Below are 18,354 nucleotides of genomic sequence, written 5' to 3' on the forward strand. Positions count from 1 at the left end.
AATAGGTCCTCTGAAGGCAAATACATTCTGGTTTTCCAGGAATCACAAAAATAATCTGGATTGCTGTCACTTAAGGAGCCTTGCCCTCCACCATCACAACAATCCAACCTCTTTTCTCATCCCTGTAACTTGCCTTCCAATTCTTGAAATGACAAACATAAATTACCTGGTTGTGTACCTATATCTTCCACTGTATTTAGCAATAAACTGAATCAGATGAACCTTGTTCACTATCAAATGTCTCAAATTTGTTATCTCCTCTTATGGCAGATACCCTTTATGTTTAAAAAAAATAGAATATTTGCTCCTTGTACTATTTTCCACATAGGCTATTTTATATATTTATCAACCTCTGCATGAACAGGTTATGCATCTACTTTACTGATGTCCTAGATCTTGTGTTAGTATTGTATATCTTTCTAGTAATTTATCAATTCCCTGCAATAACTCCAATACTTCAGTCGGATGTTCTCAGTTGCATTTTATCAAAATACAAATTCTGAGAATTGTTAAGCGTTTCCTCATGGTAGACATGACAATCCTACTTATTAACTTAATTATCCTTAGCCCTCCCTCTCAATGTCTCCTCCTGTAATACAGCACCTAAAATTGTACATTATACAATTTAGCTGACATTTCAATCCATACTGAGGAAGTGCTGCATAGTTAGTGTGTTTTTTCACCTTGGTTGTAAAATGGTCCTGTCAACTGAATGTTAAAGATGTCATTGCACTCATTTCAATCAATTTGAAGTATTATGATACATACAGAATGGGCTATGACATTCTTTTACACAGGAAGGGGAGATAATTGTGTTGTGGCGGTAACATTGGATTAGTATTCAAATAAAATTGAAATTGTAATGTAGTATCAGTAACAGTGACTATATCATCAATTATTGTAAAAGTCAGTCTATTCACTAATGCCCTTTACAGAATGAAAATGTTCTCTTTTTACCTGGTTTGGCCTATATGTAACTCTATATCCACATCGATGTGACTGACTGTTGACTGCCTAGCAAGCCATCAAATTCAAGAACAATTAGGGTTGGGCAATAAATGTTGGCTTTGCCACTAATATCTACGTTCAATGGTAGAATAAATTAAAAATAAGCTGTTAGACTGGACCTGAGGCATGTGGTGAATGAATAAACAAGAGGGGAATATACTTGCCCTTACCATCACCAACCTATCTGCTGAAGCCCCATCATCACATTGATGATACCCTCCATTGTGCTGTGTGGTACTAAGCTAAAGGTAAAATGCATAGGGCTGCTCTCTCACTAGAGAGAGACAATGGTGGTGGTTTAACCTGAGGGTTACCAGGCCTCAGACAAGGGGACTGGTTAATGGTAACCTCAGCTGGTACTGGAATCGAACCCAAGCTGTTGGTATCACTCTGTATCACAAACAAACCATCGAGCTAACTGAGCTAACCGAGCTAAATGGGATATATTGTGAACAGATCTCATAACTCAAGACTGGTCATCCATGAGAAGCTGTGGACCATCAGCATCAGCATTATTATACTTCAGTACAATCTGTAACCTGGAATTTGCCCCATTCTACCTTTACCATCAAGCCAAGAGATCAACACTGGTTTAATGAAGAATCCTGAAGCAGCACCAACCATTCTTAATAATGAGGAATCAGTCTGGTGATGCTACAACTCAGGACTACATACATATATAAAAGCATAAACAACAACTGATATATAGGGCTAAATGATTCCATATCATAGGATCAGATCCAAGCTATGCAATCATTCCACATCCAGTTGTAAGTGATGGTTGACAATTAAACAACTTACTGGAGAAGGAGGCTCCACAAATATTGCCATGCTTGATGACGGGGAGCCCAGCAGAAGTGCAAAAGATCAGGCTGACGCAGTTGCAACAATCTTCAGCCAGTAGTGCTGAGTGGATGATACAACTTGCTCTCCTCCTGAGGACCCCAGCATCACTGCATGATATCAAATGCTGAATGCACTGCACACTGTAAAGGCTAAGCCCTGACAACTTTTTAAAAAAAATATTCACTTGTGGGATGTGGATGTCGTTACCTGGTCATTTATTGCCCATCCCAACTGCTCTTGAGAAGGTAGTAGTGAGTGGCTTTCTTGAATTGCTATAGTCCCCAAGCTGTAGGTTGACCCACAATGCCCTCAGGGAGGGAATTCTAGATTTTTGACCGAGCGACAGAGAAGGAATAGCGATATACTTCCAGGTCAAGATGGTGAGTGACTTGGAGGGCATGTTGCAGGTGGTTGTGTTTCCTTGTATCTGCTGCCTTTGTCCTTCTAAATGGAAATGGTCATGATAAGAGTTGTCTAAGGATCTTTGGTGAATTTCTAAAGTGCATCTTGTGGTTTGTACACATTGCTACTACTGAGAGTGGAGGCTTAAGGATGTGGTGCCTGTCAAGTGGGCTGCTTTATCCTAAATGGTGCCAAGCATCTTGACTATCAACATCCTGGGGATTACCATTGACTAGAAACTCAACTGGATTTGCAGTATAAACATAGTAGCTTTCAGAGCAGGTCAGAAACTAGGAATACTGTGGCAAGTAACTCACCTCCTGACTCCAAAAAGCCTGTCGATCATCTACAAGGCACAAGTCAGGAGTGTGATGGAATACTTACATGGATGAGTGCAGCTCCAACAACACTCAAGAAGCTTTACATCATCTATGACAAAGCTACCAGTTTGATAAACACCACACCCACAAACATTCATTCCCTACATCATTAACACAAAGAAGCAGCAGAGTGTACTATCTACAAGATGCACCACACAACTCACTTAGGCTCCTTAGACAGCACCTTCCAAACCCCTGAGCACTGCCATCTAGAAGCACTAGGACAGCAGGTAAATAGGAACACCTCTCACAAATTCCTCTTCAAATCACTCATCATTCTGATAGAAATATATCACGTGCACTTCAGTGTCGCTGGGTTAAAATCCTGGAACTCCTTACCTAACAGCAATGTGGACATACCTGCATTGAATAAACAGCAGTTTTCAAGAAGGTGGCTCAACTCAAGGACAACCAGGGATGGGCAGTCAATGATGGCCCAACCAACGAAGCCCAAATTCTATGATGCATCTTATTTCTTTTATTTAGAGATCAAATGGAGCATCTAAATAAATGCAAATCTCTTCAAAATAGCTTTCAACTTAGTGACACTATCAATTTGAAACTACCTACGTTTACCTTTAAAATGATTTGAACCTACAGTGCTTTTGATAGAGAGTGAACCTACAAGCTAGCTAAATTATGATAGATTTACCTGTTTGAAAATAATCCTCGAGTCAATATTTCACTGGTAATATCAGAGATGAACTCAAGATACTTCAATTCCTCTTCTCTGCAGGGAAATGCATATGGCAGTAAGTAACCTGTAAGTACAATCTAGTATGACAGTTTTGGAAGACTAGAGGAACCAGTTAATTACTTATCATTCCAACTTACAAGATTTTGAGAGATTTCAAACTAAGGGGCTAGATACTGAGATCAGACATTATTATTTTTAGTATATTTCGCTCTGAATATTACCTATAAAATGTTAGATTAGATTACTTACAGTGTGGAAACAGGCCCTTGGCCCAACAAGTCCACCGAAGCGCAACCCACCCAGACCCATTCCCCTACATTTACCCCCTCACCTAACACTACGGGCAATTTAGCATGGCCAATTCACCTAACCTGCACATTTTTGGACCGAGGGAGGAAACCCACGCTGACACTGGGAGAATGTGCAAACTCCACACAATCAGTTGCCTGAGGCAGGAATTGAACCCGGGTCTCTGGCGCTGTGAGGCAGCAGTGCTAACCAATGTGCCACCGGTTTGCTAAAAAACTAGCACAGCTTTACAGTCCCAAAAAGTAGTGTCAACAACCCAAAGGAAAACAATGTAATTAATGCAGCATACATAGCAAGAACAACAAATATGAACGAAAAACAGAACTCTGACTATAACAGACAGAAAATCAGATGACTTCAAGAATTCTGAGAGTTCTCAGTTTGAATAACTTTGCCATTAATAACAACCATAATGAAATAAAGTACAGTACTTACTCAGCCTTAACTTTCTGCATAATTGATGACTTGATTTTATTTGAAGAAGATAACCTGAAAATAATTGGTTTGAATAGAAGATCATAGGGGTTACAATGTAAACAATGGATGTCAAAGTCAACCAAGCAACAAGCAAAATTTGATTACGCTTCTTGAAATATCTTGAATTGTAGCTGCTTGTGAAATTTCTTCATTCCATCACCATCAGTTCTCATTTAACTCATGTTTATTTTGCAAACCCACTCTTACAAGGTTTAAAGACTTAATATTGCAGATGTATACTTTCACCCAAGCAGTAATATCCACCATTGTACTTTACTGCATTCCTAGAAACAATCCTTTTGATCATGTGGAATAGAAATGACATTTTTTTCTATGGTGTTCCTGCACATTAAATTATCATTGCACAGAAGTTAAACCCAAACATTAGAGTTCTATACACAACACTAAAAAAAATCCTGCAACTTTTGCCTTTGCATACGAGTAAGCTAACACAATTTAGTGACGACTACTTGGAAATATTTCCAACTGCATCAGAAAACTGAGATTTGTTTTTATAATTATTGCTAGAGATTTATGAGCCATGTAATTCAAGATTTAATCAAAAAAACCATAAGACTTAGCATAAATATAGACATTTAGCCCCTCAAATTCTATGAGATTATGGCTGATCTAATAACCACAACTCCACTTTCCTATCTTTTCCCTATAATGCTCGATTTGCATACCGATTAAAAATCAGTCCATTTCAGAATTGAATAAATGTACTTAATGATCCAGTCTTGACAGCCCTATGTGGTAATGAATTCCACAGACTCCCCCTCTGAGAGAAAAAATTATCTTCATCTCTGTCTTAAGTGGGCAACCCCTTACTCTGAGATTATGCCATCTGGATTTAGACACTCCCTCAAGGGGAAATAACCTCTCCATATTTACGCTGTCATACTCCCTAAGAATTCCAGTTGCATCAATAAGGTCTCCTCTCATGCTTCTAAAATCCAATGAGTACAACTTCAGCCTACTCAATCTCCCCTAAGAAAATCCCTCCATACCTGGAATCAATCTAGTCAATCTTCTCTGGACTACCTCCAATATATCTTTCCTTAGACAAGTGGACCAAACTTTTTACAGTATTCCAGGTATGACATGAATAATGATTGATACAGTTTTATCAAGACTTTTCCCTATGAAATAAAGGTTAACACTCCATTTGCCTTCTCTATTACTTTGAACTTGGATGCAAGCTTTTTATAATTAATGTACAAGAACCTTTAAATCCCCCTGTGCCGCAGTTTTCTGCAGTCTTTCCACGCTTAAATAATATTTAACTTTTCTATTTTCCTGCCAAAATGCATGACCACACATTTTCCCACATTATATCCCACCTACCAAGTTTTGATCATTCACTTGACCTGTCTCTATCCCTCTGTAGAGCTTTCATCATTCTCACTATCTCTCTTCCCATGTATATCTCGGTATATCTGCAAACTTGGCGATAATACATTCACTCTGCCATTCAAACCATTAATAAGTACTGTAAATAATTATTGCCCCAGTAATGATACCTGGGGCATTAGTTCCAGGTTACCATCCTGAAAATGCCATCTTTACCTCAACTCTCTGTCTCCTATTAATTAGCTAATCCTTTATCCATGCTAATATACTACCCCCAACACGAGGGGCTCTTATTTTACTAAGTAGATTTATGTGAAGTACCTTATCAAATGTGTTTTGGAATCCAAATGAATTACATTTCTTGGTTCTCTTTATCTACTCAGTTTGTTACCTCCTCAAAGAACTGTAACAAATTTGTCAGGCATGACTTCCCCTTCCTGAAGCCATTCTGATCCTGCTCCGTCATATTTTGCATTCTAACCAATTTGCTATAATAGTCTTTATAATAGATTCTATCTTTTTGCCAATGACAAATGTTAGGCTAACTGACCTACAGATTCTTGTTTTTTTGTCAAGCTCCATTTTAGAACAAGAGTGTTAGGCGGACCTTCCATACTACTAGAGCTATTTAATAAAATAAGTAGAAGATAAATAATTAATTTGGATATGAAACCAAATAAGGGAAGAGGTATGTCATCGACAGATGGAAATTAATGTGCCTTAATCTTTTACTTAGAAATGGTGGTTTGTAACTAACATAGCTCTATTTATCAATTTGTTAATGCCATTGCCAAACTTCAGTCAATGTGTGTTCTTGTAAATATAATCACTAGTTTTAGCAATATTTTAAATTCCTAACAATATTGTAAATTCATTGTGATATTAAAATTCGAGAAAGCTTGATTGAAATATAAATATACCAGCCGGTCCAAGGCATGTGTTTCTATACAGTAGGCAGGCTGTAATTCCTATCTGGGAGGAACTATGCATTTATGTATCAAAAGGTCTTATTTTCAAAAGAATATTAACAAGAAAATTAAACGTGCAGATGAAATTCAACATAGCTAAAGAAACCTTGAGATGATGGACACAATGACTGATTACTTCCCATATTAAAGCATGTCACGTTCTTCGAAAATTTAACTTCTACGTACACCGAGTGATTTCTATTAGTTCACATGGTAACTGCCCATGTACTGTTTGCTTCAGAAAGTTGGCAGTCCATGATTATGATTGTGACAAAGCTATGGCTTTAAGGAGTGTGTTTTGCCCTATTTTTTAAAATGAAGTGTGATTGACTCAGAGGTTCCAAGCGTCTTGTTCCAAGCCAATAAAATAAACAGCTCGTGAGGTCTTGGGCTTTTTTCAAAAAGTTGGAAGAATAGAAGTGGCCTGAATGGGTGGGATCAAACTCCCACAATACCAGGATTTTTAGTTTAGCATTCAGCAGCAGTTGCTTGAGCCTTGAAGCTGGATGTAGAAGCTTTCTTTCCTCCCACTGTTACAACTAAAAGCTGTGATTCTCTTCCTAAATCTAGAATTCATATGAGACAATCTATTTTATTGACTTTGCCTTTGCCAAGGCTGTGCCTATGAAATGTTACTATATTGGAACAGTTAATGATTCGTTTATAATTTTAAGTATTTCGATGGAGTTACAGTTAAGCTAATTCTCTTCTTTTATTTTGTCTATATTTTAACTACAGTGTACGAATAAAGTGTTTTGCTCCAACCCTAGTAGTTTAACCAATTGAATTGCATCCAGAATGCAAAGCCTGGCACTTGTCTTTAAATTAAAAAAAAGTTAGAGTTTAGGCTCTCTCCTGGACATGTTTGGTGGGGGGGGGGGGGGGGGGTTGACTTGGTCCATAACAGTTGCAAATAGACTTCCACATGAGACTATCTTTCGTTGTTTACCTACAAATAGTCATGAAGTTGTTAATCACTGCTAAGTTAAAAGTTGTATACAACTTTGTACTAATGTCACATCTTTGCAGATTGCATTTTTCTTCTGCTCTTAATTATTTTTACTGTTCTACTCAATACCAACTTCAATTTTCTTGTCTAAATGCTCCTGTTCTTCTGATCATCCTGTTAGCATATTCTTGCAGTTTTGCACATTCCAGTGAACGATTTCCCTTTCTCCTGGCAATATTTGTACAGGTTAGACTTTTGCTTTGCCTAATTTTCAACTTGTTATTGATGCACATGGAATGTTGGTTTAATTGAGCTCTTGCACATACATTTATCGCACATGTTCAACAATATACCTTTAAATGTACTGCAGTTGTATTAAGCTAACATAATATTGATCAACTTTCCTCAATTTAGTTACTTTATTGGTTGCCTCATTCAATTAAATTTAATCCTTTTAGGTATACTTGGGTCCTGGTTTTGGATGTTCTTGTTTCCAAAATTATTTTTATGACTTTATTACTTTAATATCATTGTTCACTCAGCACAACTCTGACTTCCAGAACCTGCATGTTTTCTGAGTCTTTAAAAAAATGCATATTGAAATAAGAAAGCTGCAAGAGATACTACGCAAAGAAATAGTTAAGCTTTATATTCAGTAACACTGACACTAAACCATTTAGATTTTCCCAGTTTATCTTGGGTTGATTAAAATATTCCATTAAAATAACAGGCATTTCATATACTTTCATTACTTTTTAATTGATCAAACTCCCCAGCCTGCACTCCACTCCACTTCTTTGCTGACTGGGTGGTCAACAGAATAAACCTAGTGATAGCTTGGATTTTTTAGCATCTGATATCAAATTAGGGTAGTTAATTCTCAAGAAAATGAAGACTTTACAATTTCTAGCATTATTGACAACTTTAATCAGTTATGGTGATGTTTCTTTTTTCAATTGTGATATAGCCAGGTCTGAACATTAACAGTATTGTGGTTAAGCGAGGGGTTGAAAGATTATCAGGCTTGGCAAGAATGTGTATTTGAGTTAAATTAGCTCAGTTATGAAGTTAGTGAATTGTAGAGTAGGGTCAAAGGGTTGAATCACCTAATCCTGCTCCAAATTTTTTGTTTATACTTGCTACCAATCATGGATACTATGATTGGAACCTTATTTGAAATATGGCATGAACAGGGAAATTGTGCACTGGAGTCAAAGATGATGATAAATGCTAGCATAGGAAGAAGGATGAAGAGCTTTCAGCTAGGGACCTTATCCATCTAGAGAATTAGGATTTACAGGTAACAACTCTTACATTGCCACCTAAGCCAGTAGCACATGCATGTCATCTATACATTATGAAAGTGGTGCTCAGAGAATTCTGCCATCCCTTTAGGCCACAAGCTCAGTCTCAGAACACCCCAAGGAATCTAAAATGTAGAATTTTTATTTTGTGCTGTTGAAAGCATTTGATGATGGTTAGATTTTTAATGATATGGTTAAACATTACCATAATTTGTCCAATCATTTGCATATGCTCTCAGTAACCACATTTGCCAGCTATGATTCTGGACACCTTGGATGCTTGTTAGATTGAGAAAAGGGAAACAAAAACATAACTTTATGAATGGATTATTTTTGGACAGAAAAACTAATACATAATCAATGACCCAAAACACTGTTATGTGAACTCTAGGGAAAAGATCTGCTTTACGCGAAAGTGAGTACTGCTGGAAATTAGAGTCAAGAGTGTGGTGCTGTAAAAGCACACCAGGTCAGGCAGCATCCGAGGAGCAGGAAAATCTATGTTTCGGGCAAAAGCCCTTCATCAGGATCTGCTTTAGTCAAACATTTGGTGAGTGGTACTAATAATGACATTTATTTTGAAGTCGAGAAAGTTAGAGAGATAACTGAAACAGAAATGGAGAAGTAAAGGGAAAGAGAAAGAAATCAAAAACGGCAAATATGACAGCCTAGCCATAACAACAGGAAAGTATCAGAGAAAATATGTACAAGACATTTAGACTTTTATTTGTATACATACCTTTCTACATAGTAATCATAAGGGTGTTCAAAACTTTCTTGTAGCTCTTTGCAATGGGAATGGAGAGATAAAACATCCCTGTCCTCTCTCTCATCAGAGCGAATCTGTTTATTATAAACAGCCGACCAGAAAAACTTTATACACCTTATCGTTCTACTAAATATAACATGATATTTAAAATGTCACCATACTATTCTAATTGACCAGAACTCGATGAATTTACAACTAACATACATCAATATTAAAATTTACAATGATTATCATTTTTAAAATACTCATTCTGCAGATAGTGGCAACTTTTGGAAGGCCAATAGCTTGAAAAAATCATCCCTAGTTACCCTTGAAAAATGATATTGAGCCTTCTTCTCCAGCTATCACTGTACATAAGATGAAGATAATTCATCTGCTAGGTAGAGAAACCTAATGAGAATTAAGTAATGGCTATATATTTCCGAGTCAGGAGGACACTTGAGGGGAAACTTGGGACTGATGGTGTTTTCATGAACTTTTTGCTAGTGTCCTTCAGGTTATGGAAATTGCAGGTTTAGAAAGAGTTTTAAAAAACCTAGGTGAGTTGCTGTAGTGTATTCTGTACATAGTTGACACATAGGGGCTAGTGGTGGAAGAAGTCTACAGGTAAACTGATGGATGAGTTCCAAATCAGTGAAACTACTTTTCCCGTGAATAAAGTCTAGCTTCTTGAACATTGTTGTGCCTGCACCCATCCAGGAAAGAGAACAATATTTCACCATGCTCTTGACTTCTCTCTTGGAGGTGGTGGTAAGGTTTATGGATCTCAGGAAATGAACCATTGGTTCCAGGATTCTCAGTGGCTAACATACTAGTAGAGGCAAGATTTGATAGGAAATTCAGCAATATTAAACCACTGGAAATGATTGGGTAAACTTCACGTTGCACCTGTATGGAAATGACGACTAAAATCATGAATACTTCCAGATTCTTCAGCAATAAAGCCATGATACTGATGGAACTCACACCCTTTGTTGTAACCTGTGTATGCAGCTGTTTCTTTGGTGTTACATGAGGTTCATCAAAATTGCAATCTTTGATGATAAAGGGACCACAAGAAGTGATCACGAAGGATTATCTATCCTGAATTTATGTCTGAATACGATCCCAAGTGCTTCAGCTTCAGCTTTGGCAATCATACGTCACATTCCACAACTTATAGACATTAATTTACATTGTAATTTCTAAAACTAAAAATTTTAAAAGCATTTGGTCATATGAAGAACATTAATTTTATCATAGAATATGAATTATATTTTGTGTAAAGAATATTCAGTCTCTTTCATTACCACAATACAAAGATTAATCTTTTAGTATATTAGTTAAGATTGCCTACAGTAGAAGTGAATTATCACCTAACCTGTGATGAAGTAAACTGTGAACGATCCTTCTTGTTCTTCAGTGAAGGTGCATCTTGAGAGCTATAAATCATGAATATACATTTATGAAATATAGTTTTAATTCAACTGCTTGAATAACATGTTTCTAAGAAAAGGAAGAGAATGGTCCTTAATCCACACTTATAAAGTATTCATAATTTCTACAATTTTATATATTATATAAAATGTGCACAATAGTTTTACAGAATGAATTAAAACTCTTCAGTTGATCTTTGAAATTAAGATCTTAAAATCATTGTCACTAACTGACATGTTTCAAACTGAAGCTATGTCTAACAGACTTGCTTCAGATTACCTGCAGGCATAATCTTATATTTTAAACTCTAGGATACTTCAAGATTGCTGAAATTACCAATTAGAAACAAAGTTCAACAAAAGCATTTAGGCAGGAAACTAAAAGGAGTTATTTTGGTGAGATGGGTGATATGCTAATACCTTACAGGGATGAGAACAGTCAAACCTAAAAGAGAGCATGCATTCTGAGATACACAGTTAAGTTTGGAAATAAATGTCTAAAAGTTCCAAAATAGGGAATTCATGAGTTGATTGAGCAGTTGCTGTTAGGACTGTGTTTCAACATTAGTAATTTTGAAAAATGTAAATTTCTAAGCTAGTACAGGGAAAGAAAGAATCTATAGGCACAGGAGATTGAGCTGATTTGTGTACAGGGTGAAAAATTACTCCTTTAACTAATCTCCAGTTTATATAGTTAACTACACAAGAAATAGGATAAAATGCGTTCAACCAATTCAGAATAATAAAAGACTCCACGTATGGAGTCGGCTATTACGAGGGGGCATAGCTTTAAATTAAGGGGTGGTAGGTATAGGACAGATGTTAGGGGTAGATTCTTTACTCAGCGAGTCGTAAGTTCATGGAATGCCCTGCCAGTAGCAGTGGTGGACTCTCCCTCTTTATGGGCATTTAAACGGGCATTGGATAGGCATATGGAGGATAGTGGGCTAGTGTAGGTGAGGTGGGCTTGGATCGGCGCAACATCAAGGGCCAAAGGGCCTGTACTGCGCTGTATTTTTCTTCTATAAAGTGATTCTCTCAAATATTTAAGGTCAAGGCATGGCAGAACAAGTTGGCCAAGTGGAATGCTCATCCTGTGGCATTTGGGGAGACCTGGATGCTTCCCTTGATCAGAAGAGTCTATTTGCAGCAAGAATCACTAGCTGCACAAGCTTGAGCTTCAGTTTTCAAAGGTCAAGCACTAGTTACAGTCACCTGCTCATCCATGAAGCAGAGAATTACATGGATAGCATGTTCAGAGAGGTGGTCATACTGCAAGTTAGGGGCAAGCAGTAGATATGACTGCCAGGCAGTCCAAGAGAACTAGAAAGGTAGTAGAGGAGTCCCCAGAGCTCCAACTCACTAACCAGTTTTCCATTCCAGATATTGATGAGGATGATGGATCCTTGGAGAAGTGCAGAAACAGCCAACTCCATGGCATCACCAGTATTCCAGTTGTATGGGGGTGGGGGCTGAAAAGTGTGGAGGGACATTACTGATAGGGGATTCTTTAGTTACAGGACTGGGCAGGTTTTTTCTGCAGCCATCAAAGAGACTCCACAATAGCTTGTTGACTCCCTGATTCTAGGATTAAGATATCATAGATGGCTGCATGGCATTCTTCTGCAGGAGATCAAATGGCCAGAGGTTACGCTCCATTTTGATACAAATGACAGAAGTTAGAAAGATAATGTAATCCTGAAATTGGAATTTAGAAAACCAGGTAGAGAAATTAGAAAAAGTGACCTCTAAAATAGTAATTTTCAGATTATTCCCAGTGCCTCTTGCAAGTGACTACAGAAATAGGAAAATAATACGGGACTGGTAAGATGCTTGGGTTAGATTCATGGGACATTGTGATCTGGGTGTGCAAAGTGCTGGGAGAGGTACATAGCACTAAAATAGACAACAATAAGTTAATAGGATGAGTTGGAGTAAGGAGTACTCATTTCGAGTTGGAGTAATTAAAGCATCCCAAATCAGTGTTTTACTGCATGCATATGAATGCACACAGTCTTATTAATACAATTAGGGAGGTGCATGCACAGATTGTCTTGTGGAATTATGATGTATGGTGATAATAGAGACCTGGCTTAAGGAAAGGCAAGACTGCATGTTAAATATTCCTGCTAACCTGTTCAGACAAAATAGACAGGGACCAAAAAAATGAGGAGTGACATTTTCAGTTAAGGAGAACAGTGCAATACAGGAAAAAAAGAGCACATTCCCAAGGGATCAAGGACAGAATTGCTTACCTAGAGCTAAGGAATAAGGAAAGCGCAGTTACATTGCTAGGTGTAATCTACAGATCAACAGCTGGTGGGGAGGATATAGTGCAGTAAATCTACAAGGAAGTTAGAGCAAGGTGTTAACATCATAGAATAATAATAATGGAAATATTATTTATCCGTATAAGACTACGATAATCGTAGTGTGAAAGGCAATGAGGGAAAAGTGTTCCTAAACTGTATTCAGGAAAACTTTCTGCAGCAGTATGTGACCAATCCATAGCAAAAAAAGGAAATTTCAAAAGTCTTCTAAAAGCATAGTAATAGTATAAGGGTGTTAAAATGAGGAAAATGGCTAATTAGGAACCAAAACAGGAATTTACATATTGGGGCACGAGGCATGATGAGATGTTAAATTAGTAGTTTGCTACCTTTGCTAACAAGGCAGATTCAGCCCAGACCTTGGCGACAGGGGAGAAAACTCAGTCACTTGAACGGTTTAAATTTGAAAAAGGGATACTGAAAAAGCTGTTGATACGTAAACTTAATAAGGCACCAAGACTGGGTGAGATGGATATTGAAGAAAGTGAACAAACATTGCAGAGTCACTGGCTATAATCTTTACTCTTCCCTGAATTTGGGGCAGTGCTGGGAGATTGGAGATTTGCAAACATTACGCCCTTGTTCATTAAAAAAAAAGTTGTACAGAGAGGCCCATCAACTATAAACCTGTCAATTTAACTTTGGTGGTGGAGATACATCCAGAGACAATTATGTGACATAGAATTAATAGTCACACAGAAAAATCTGAGTTGATCCGGTAGTGTCAGAACAGATTTGCTAAGGGAAATTCGTGTCTAACTAACTTGAAGTTTTTTAAAGAGGTAACAGAGAGGATTGATGCGGGCAAGGCTGTTGATATGAAGAAGGCCAACAGGACATCTGACAGAGATTTTCAAAATCATGAACAGGCTGGATAGAGTAGATAGTCAGGGAACACAGTTTTAAAGTGTTTTGCAAAAGAAGCAAATGCAGGTGAGAAAAAAAACTTTTTTATACAGTGAGTGATTAGGGTCTGGGACATATTTTCTGGAAGCTTGGTGAAGCCTGGTTCAACTAAGTTATTCAAGAGGGCACTGGATGATTACTTAAATAGAAACAATGTGCAGAGTTACAGGGAAAAGGACAAAGATTAATATCAAGCAACTTCTCAATAACGGAGTCAGAAGGTTCGGGTTCATGGAGATGTGCCCAAACAAGCTGATCAAAACTATTCATTTCTAAAACCTCAAAGCACCTCTTCCACCATTTCATTATACACTGACATACAGACAACTTACAATATTTTATTATTCACAGGCAATATTCACACCCAAGGTGCATGTCAGAGGTCTTCCATCATGTGTGGTATCTCTCTCTCTCTCGCACATGCGCACAGAAAAGTATGCACATGTTCAACTTTCTTCTGTCACAACTCATTGGTTTTGTGTGCTGAAAATCAAGTCACACTACTTCTAGAGCCATCAGCAATCTGAAAAGATTTATTCAAAATATCCAAAGATGCCATTTACCTGACTGACAAACTCAGTTAAAAGTAAATACTCATCAGGTTTTTGTATTTGACAATAAAGTAACTATTTATTAAGTAAAAGGTAAAATTACTGTAGTTCTACAAACCATAGGCTGCTGTCTCATTAGAAAGATGACCGGAAGTGGTTTAACCTGAGGGTCATCTTGCTCAGGCTAGGGTAGAGACAGAGAAAGAAGGTCCTTCATGGTAACCTCAGCCGGTTTGGAAAATGAACCCATGCTGTTGGTCTCACTTTGTATTGCAAACCAGCTGTCCTGCCAATTAAGCTAACAAACATCCCCACTTATTATGAACAAATTGTCTTTACCCAATGGCAGAAAAGAAATACAAATTGATAACTTATAATTCTACAGCTTAAACTTTACCTTTTCTTAAATTCTCCCTTTACAAACTGACACACACAAAGAAAGCCAAGGACATTAAGACATAAGAATAAGGAACAGGGGTAGCTATTCAATACGATTATGGCTGATCCGCCCAAGGCCTCAACTTCTCAATTGTGCCAGCTCTTCAAAGATCTCAATTCCCCAATATTTAAAAAAATGTTTTTACCTCCTCTAAATACTTTCAGTGATCCAACCTAAATTACTCTCTGGGGTAGACAATACCAGACATTCACGACCATCTAGGAGAAGAAATTCCTTTGCATCTTAGTTACAGAATAAAGGGACACTTACGTAAAACTATGTTTCTTAATTTGATTTTCCCCCATAAATTGAAACGTGTCAACATTTGTCCTGTTAATCCCCCTGGATTGGGCAAGGTCAAAAATGACACGACACCAGGTTACAGTCCAACAGGTTTATTTGAAAACACAAGCTTTGGGAACTTTGCTCTTTCTTTAGGTGCTAGTCTGAAGAAGGAGCAAAGCTCCAAACCTTGTGTTTTCAAATAAATCTGTTGGACTATAAACTGGCATCGTGTGATTTTTAACCTCTCAACAAGGGAATTTATAGAGGAATAGGCAACAGTTGAATGTTACTGGAGACTTTTTTTTATACTTCCACTGAGGAAACAGACACACAAAGAGAGCTTTCTCTTTGCAGGCAAGGTATTTCTGCTGCACTGGCCTTACACATGCCATGGTTACCTGGGGAGATGCCAATCAAAATGTTGTTGTCAAGCAATTGTTTCCTAGTTCAGAATCTATTGGCTCTGTTTTGTTTGCGTTTGCTCTCTCAGTTCCAGAAAGAAGCAACATTATATACAGCTCACCATGTGCTCTAAGAAACATGACTTTTAAAACTAAAGCCATCTTTTTGTACAGTTTCCTTGGTTTAAAGCAGCATCTCCATTTTCTAGTCCACAGTCCAAAAATGAAAAGAAGAAAAATATGTAATTTTTATATTTTCTTTCAGGGCTAGTTAGCATCAGGACCAAACTGTAGAGGTCAGGCACACTACACTTCCATTGAAGAAGTATGATCAGAAGGGAAGTGGAAAACCCAGAGGCAGAACTAGAGAAATAAAGATACATGGTTCCTTCAGGTTTCTTACAGATGCACAATTATTTCTGATTCTAATCCACAAAGCTACATTTGTTCCCATGCTTCACATGCTCTCACCAGTTACGGCCGCCTATAGGTTTCAACCTTCAACTTCTAGCTTTATCATTATAAGCTCTCAGGAACAAAAAAATCCACTACACATACTTGGAATAAGAGCAAAATAAGCAATAGCCACCTTGTGCTCCCCAATTCGGAGAGTGAGGACAGCAAAAACAATGGATTATATAAGTAGCAACCAGTTTAGAAACTGGGACAATGCATAACTTACCAGCTAGATCAGAAAGAGTTTACAATGGTGGCATGGTGGCTCAGTGGTTAGCACTGCTGCCTCACAGCACCAGGGTTCCAGGTTCGATTCCAGCCTCAGGCAGACTGTCTATGTGGAGTTCACACATTCGCCTAGTGTCTGCATGGGTTTCCTCCGGGTGCTCTGGTTTCCTCCCACAGTCCAAAGATTGCATGCTAAATTGCCCATAGTGTTAGGTGCATTTGTCAGAGGTGTGGGTTACTCTTCGGAGGGTAAGTGTGGACTTGTTGGGCAATGAAAAGTTTACAAAGTTGCCACTTTTGGCAGCATCTTAGGGACAAAAGGTATCTCGGTATAAAACCTTAGGAATTCTTGATGATCTACAAGTGTTTGCACAAATGCTGCTTCTTGACGGTATAGATTGTTTTCCTCCAAGTTTAAATGAGAACTCATATAGGGCCATGAGCAAATAGCTCCCTGAGCATTGAAAATCCCACAATTCTGAAAAACCCCAATGCTCTCTGCCTCTTGTCTTCTCTGGAGATTCAGGTTTGAGATTCCTCAAAGGGTCAGAAATGCAGGTGCTCAGACAATCATGACAATAGTACATATGATCCATGGAAATTTCTAGTAATTGGCTCCGGTCAGGGATGGCGTGGTGGTGTGACATCAGGGCCAAACAACTGAGCCTGAAGATCGAAGGGGCCCACTCTTCTTGGGTTGGGTATCCGAGCTTCTGTAATTGGGTTGGGGATCGGGTCGGGAGCTGCACGGTGATTTCTGTGCATTAAATAGGAGCAAAACCATTATTGCACTCAAGATTTCACTTTGGCCACTTCAGAGGCTTTTTAAGCATCTAAAATATCTGGGCAAAACTGATATCAAAATATCATACTAGTGGTATTGAGATTAGGTGTATTTTGTGGCCAGGTAATAGAAAGTCTGGGTGCACAAAGAAGAAAAAAGTACCAATTTCCAGAACTAATATCTGCTCATCTAGGTGAACAAAAATGTCACCCAAATTACAATTTCCAACGAACCATGTCCACGCCCTTTGTGCATTTCAGTAGAAATTATCACTTCACAATTTGCAAAGGATCAGCAGGACAGCATGAGTTGGCTAGAGCTCTTTCTTTAGAAAAGACCAAACCAAATGATGCCCTGATAGAAATATTCTAAAATTACAGAAGAATATGATGTTTCCCCTTGTCAGTTAGACATCTTATTGCCATACGGATTGGACAAAGTGAATAACACAGACATACTTAAGACAAAGTTGGAATTAGCATATTAGGGAAAAAGGAATAGAAGGATTTGATAATGTGGTTAGATGAAGAAATGTGGAATGATATTGTTCTGGAGCATAAGCAAAGGCATGGATCTATTAGGCCAATTGACCTCTGCTGCAAATAATTTGTAAAAAAAGGAGTAATTTAAGCTGAAATATAATTCTAAATTAACGCAATACATAATTCAATTAAAATTAAAAAAAAGAAAATTCTTTAGAACTAAAACTTCAGTAACTAGATGTGCACAATATCTAAATCCAGTAAGACAATTTTTTAAAATGTTTGTGCTAACTTGAATACAAAGATATTGAGTACTGAATTTAAATATTTCTGGAGTTAATCAACCAAAGTATTGTTAAAAATAAAATCAGCATGAATTTATAATCTTTCTCTCAGTCCTTCATAGCTGTAAAATTGCATTTGAATTTATACTGAGGGGTATGACTTTTCACACACTCAGATGAACAACCATGGCCTGGAGTTTCTGAAGCCAGAGTCTTTTTTGTAGAGTAGATGGGAGTTTCACATTGGGACCCTATAGAAACTCCAGCATAGCAGACTCCAAGGGAGCAACCCAGGAAATTGAAGATACCACTGGGCAATTTCCCAATGGCT

The 18,354-nt window shown here is 37.8% G+C and overlaps 1 protein-coding gene across 7 annotated transcripts in view; it reads right to left on the reverse strand.

The window, feature by feature from the left end:
• Positions 1-18,354, reverse strand: part of LOC140476196 (spermatogenesis-associated protein 7-like) — an 84,726-nt gene that overhangs the window by 13,592 nt on the left and 52,780 nt on the right. For 6 of the 7 annotated variants that reach the window (XM_072568410.1, XM_072568407.1, XM_072568408.1 and 3 more), the window contains 4 exons: positions 10,823-10,883; positions 9,433-9,536; positions 4,078-4,131; positions 3,289-3,366 (listed from right to left, as the gene is read on the reverse strand). In XM_072568410.1, coding sequence (XP_072424511.1) covers positions 3,289-3,366; positions 4,078-4,131; positions 9,433-9,536; positions 10,823-10,883 — 297 coding nt within the window. The remainder of the gene's footprint in view (positions 1-3,288; positions 3,367-4,077; positions 4,132-9,432; positions 9,537-10,822; positions 10,884-18,354) is intronic. The other variant, XM_072568406.1, reaches the window with a different exon arrangement.

The sequence above is a fragment of the Chiloscyllium punctatum genome, chromosome 4, assembly GCF_047496795.1.
Source record: "Chiloscyllium punctatum isolate Juve2018m chromosome 4, sChiPun1.3, whole genome shotgun sequence".
Taxonomy (NCBI): Eukaryota; Metazoa; Chordata; class Chondrichthyes; order Orectolobiformes; family Hemiscylliidae; genus Chiloscyllium; species Chiloscyllium punctatum.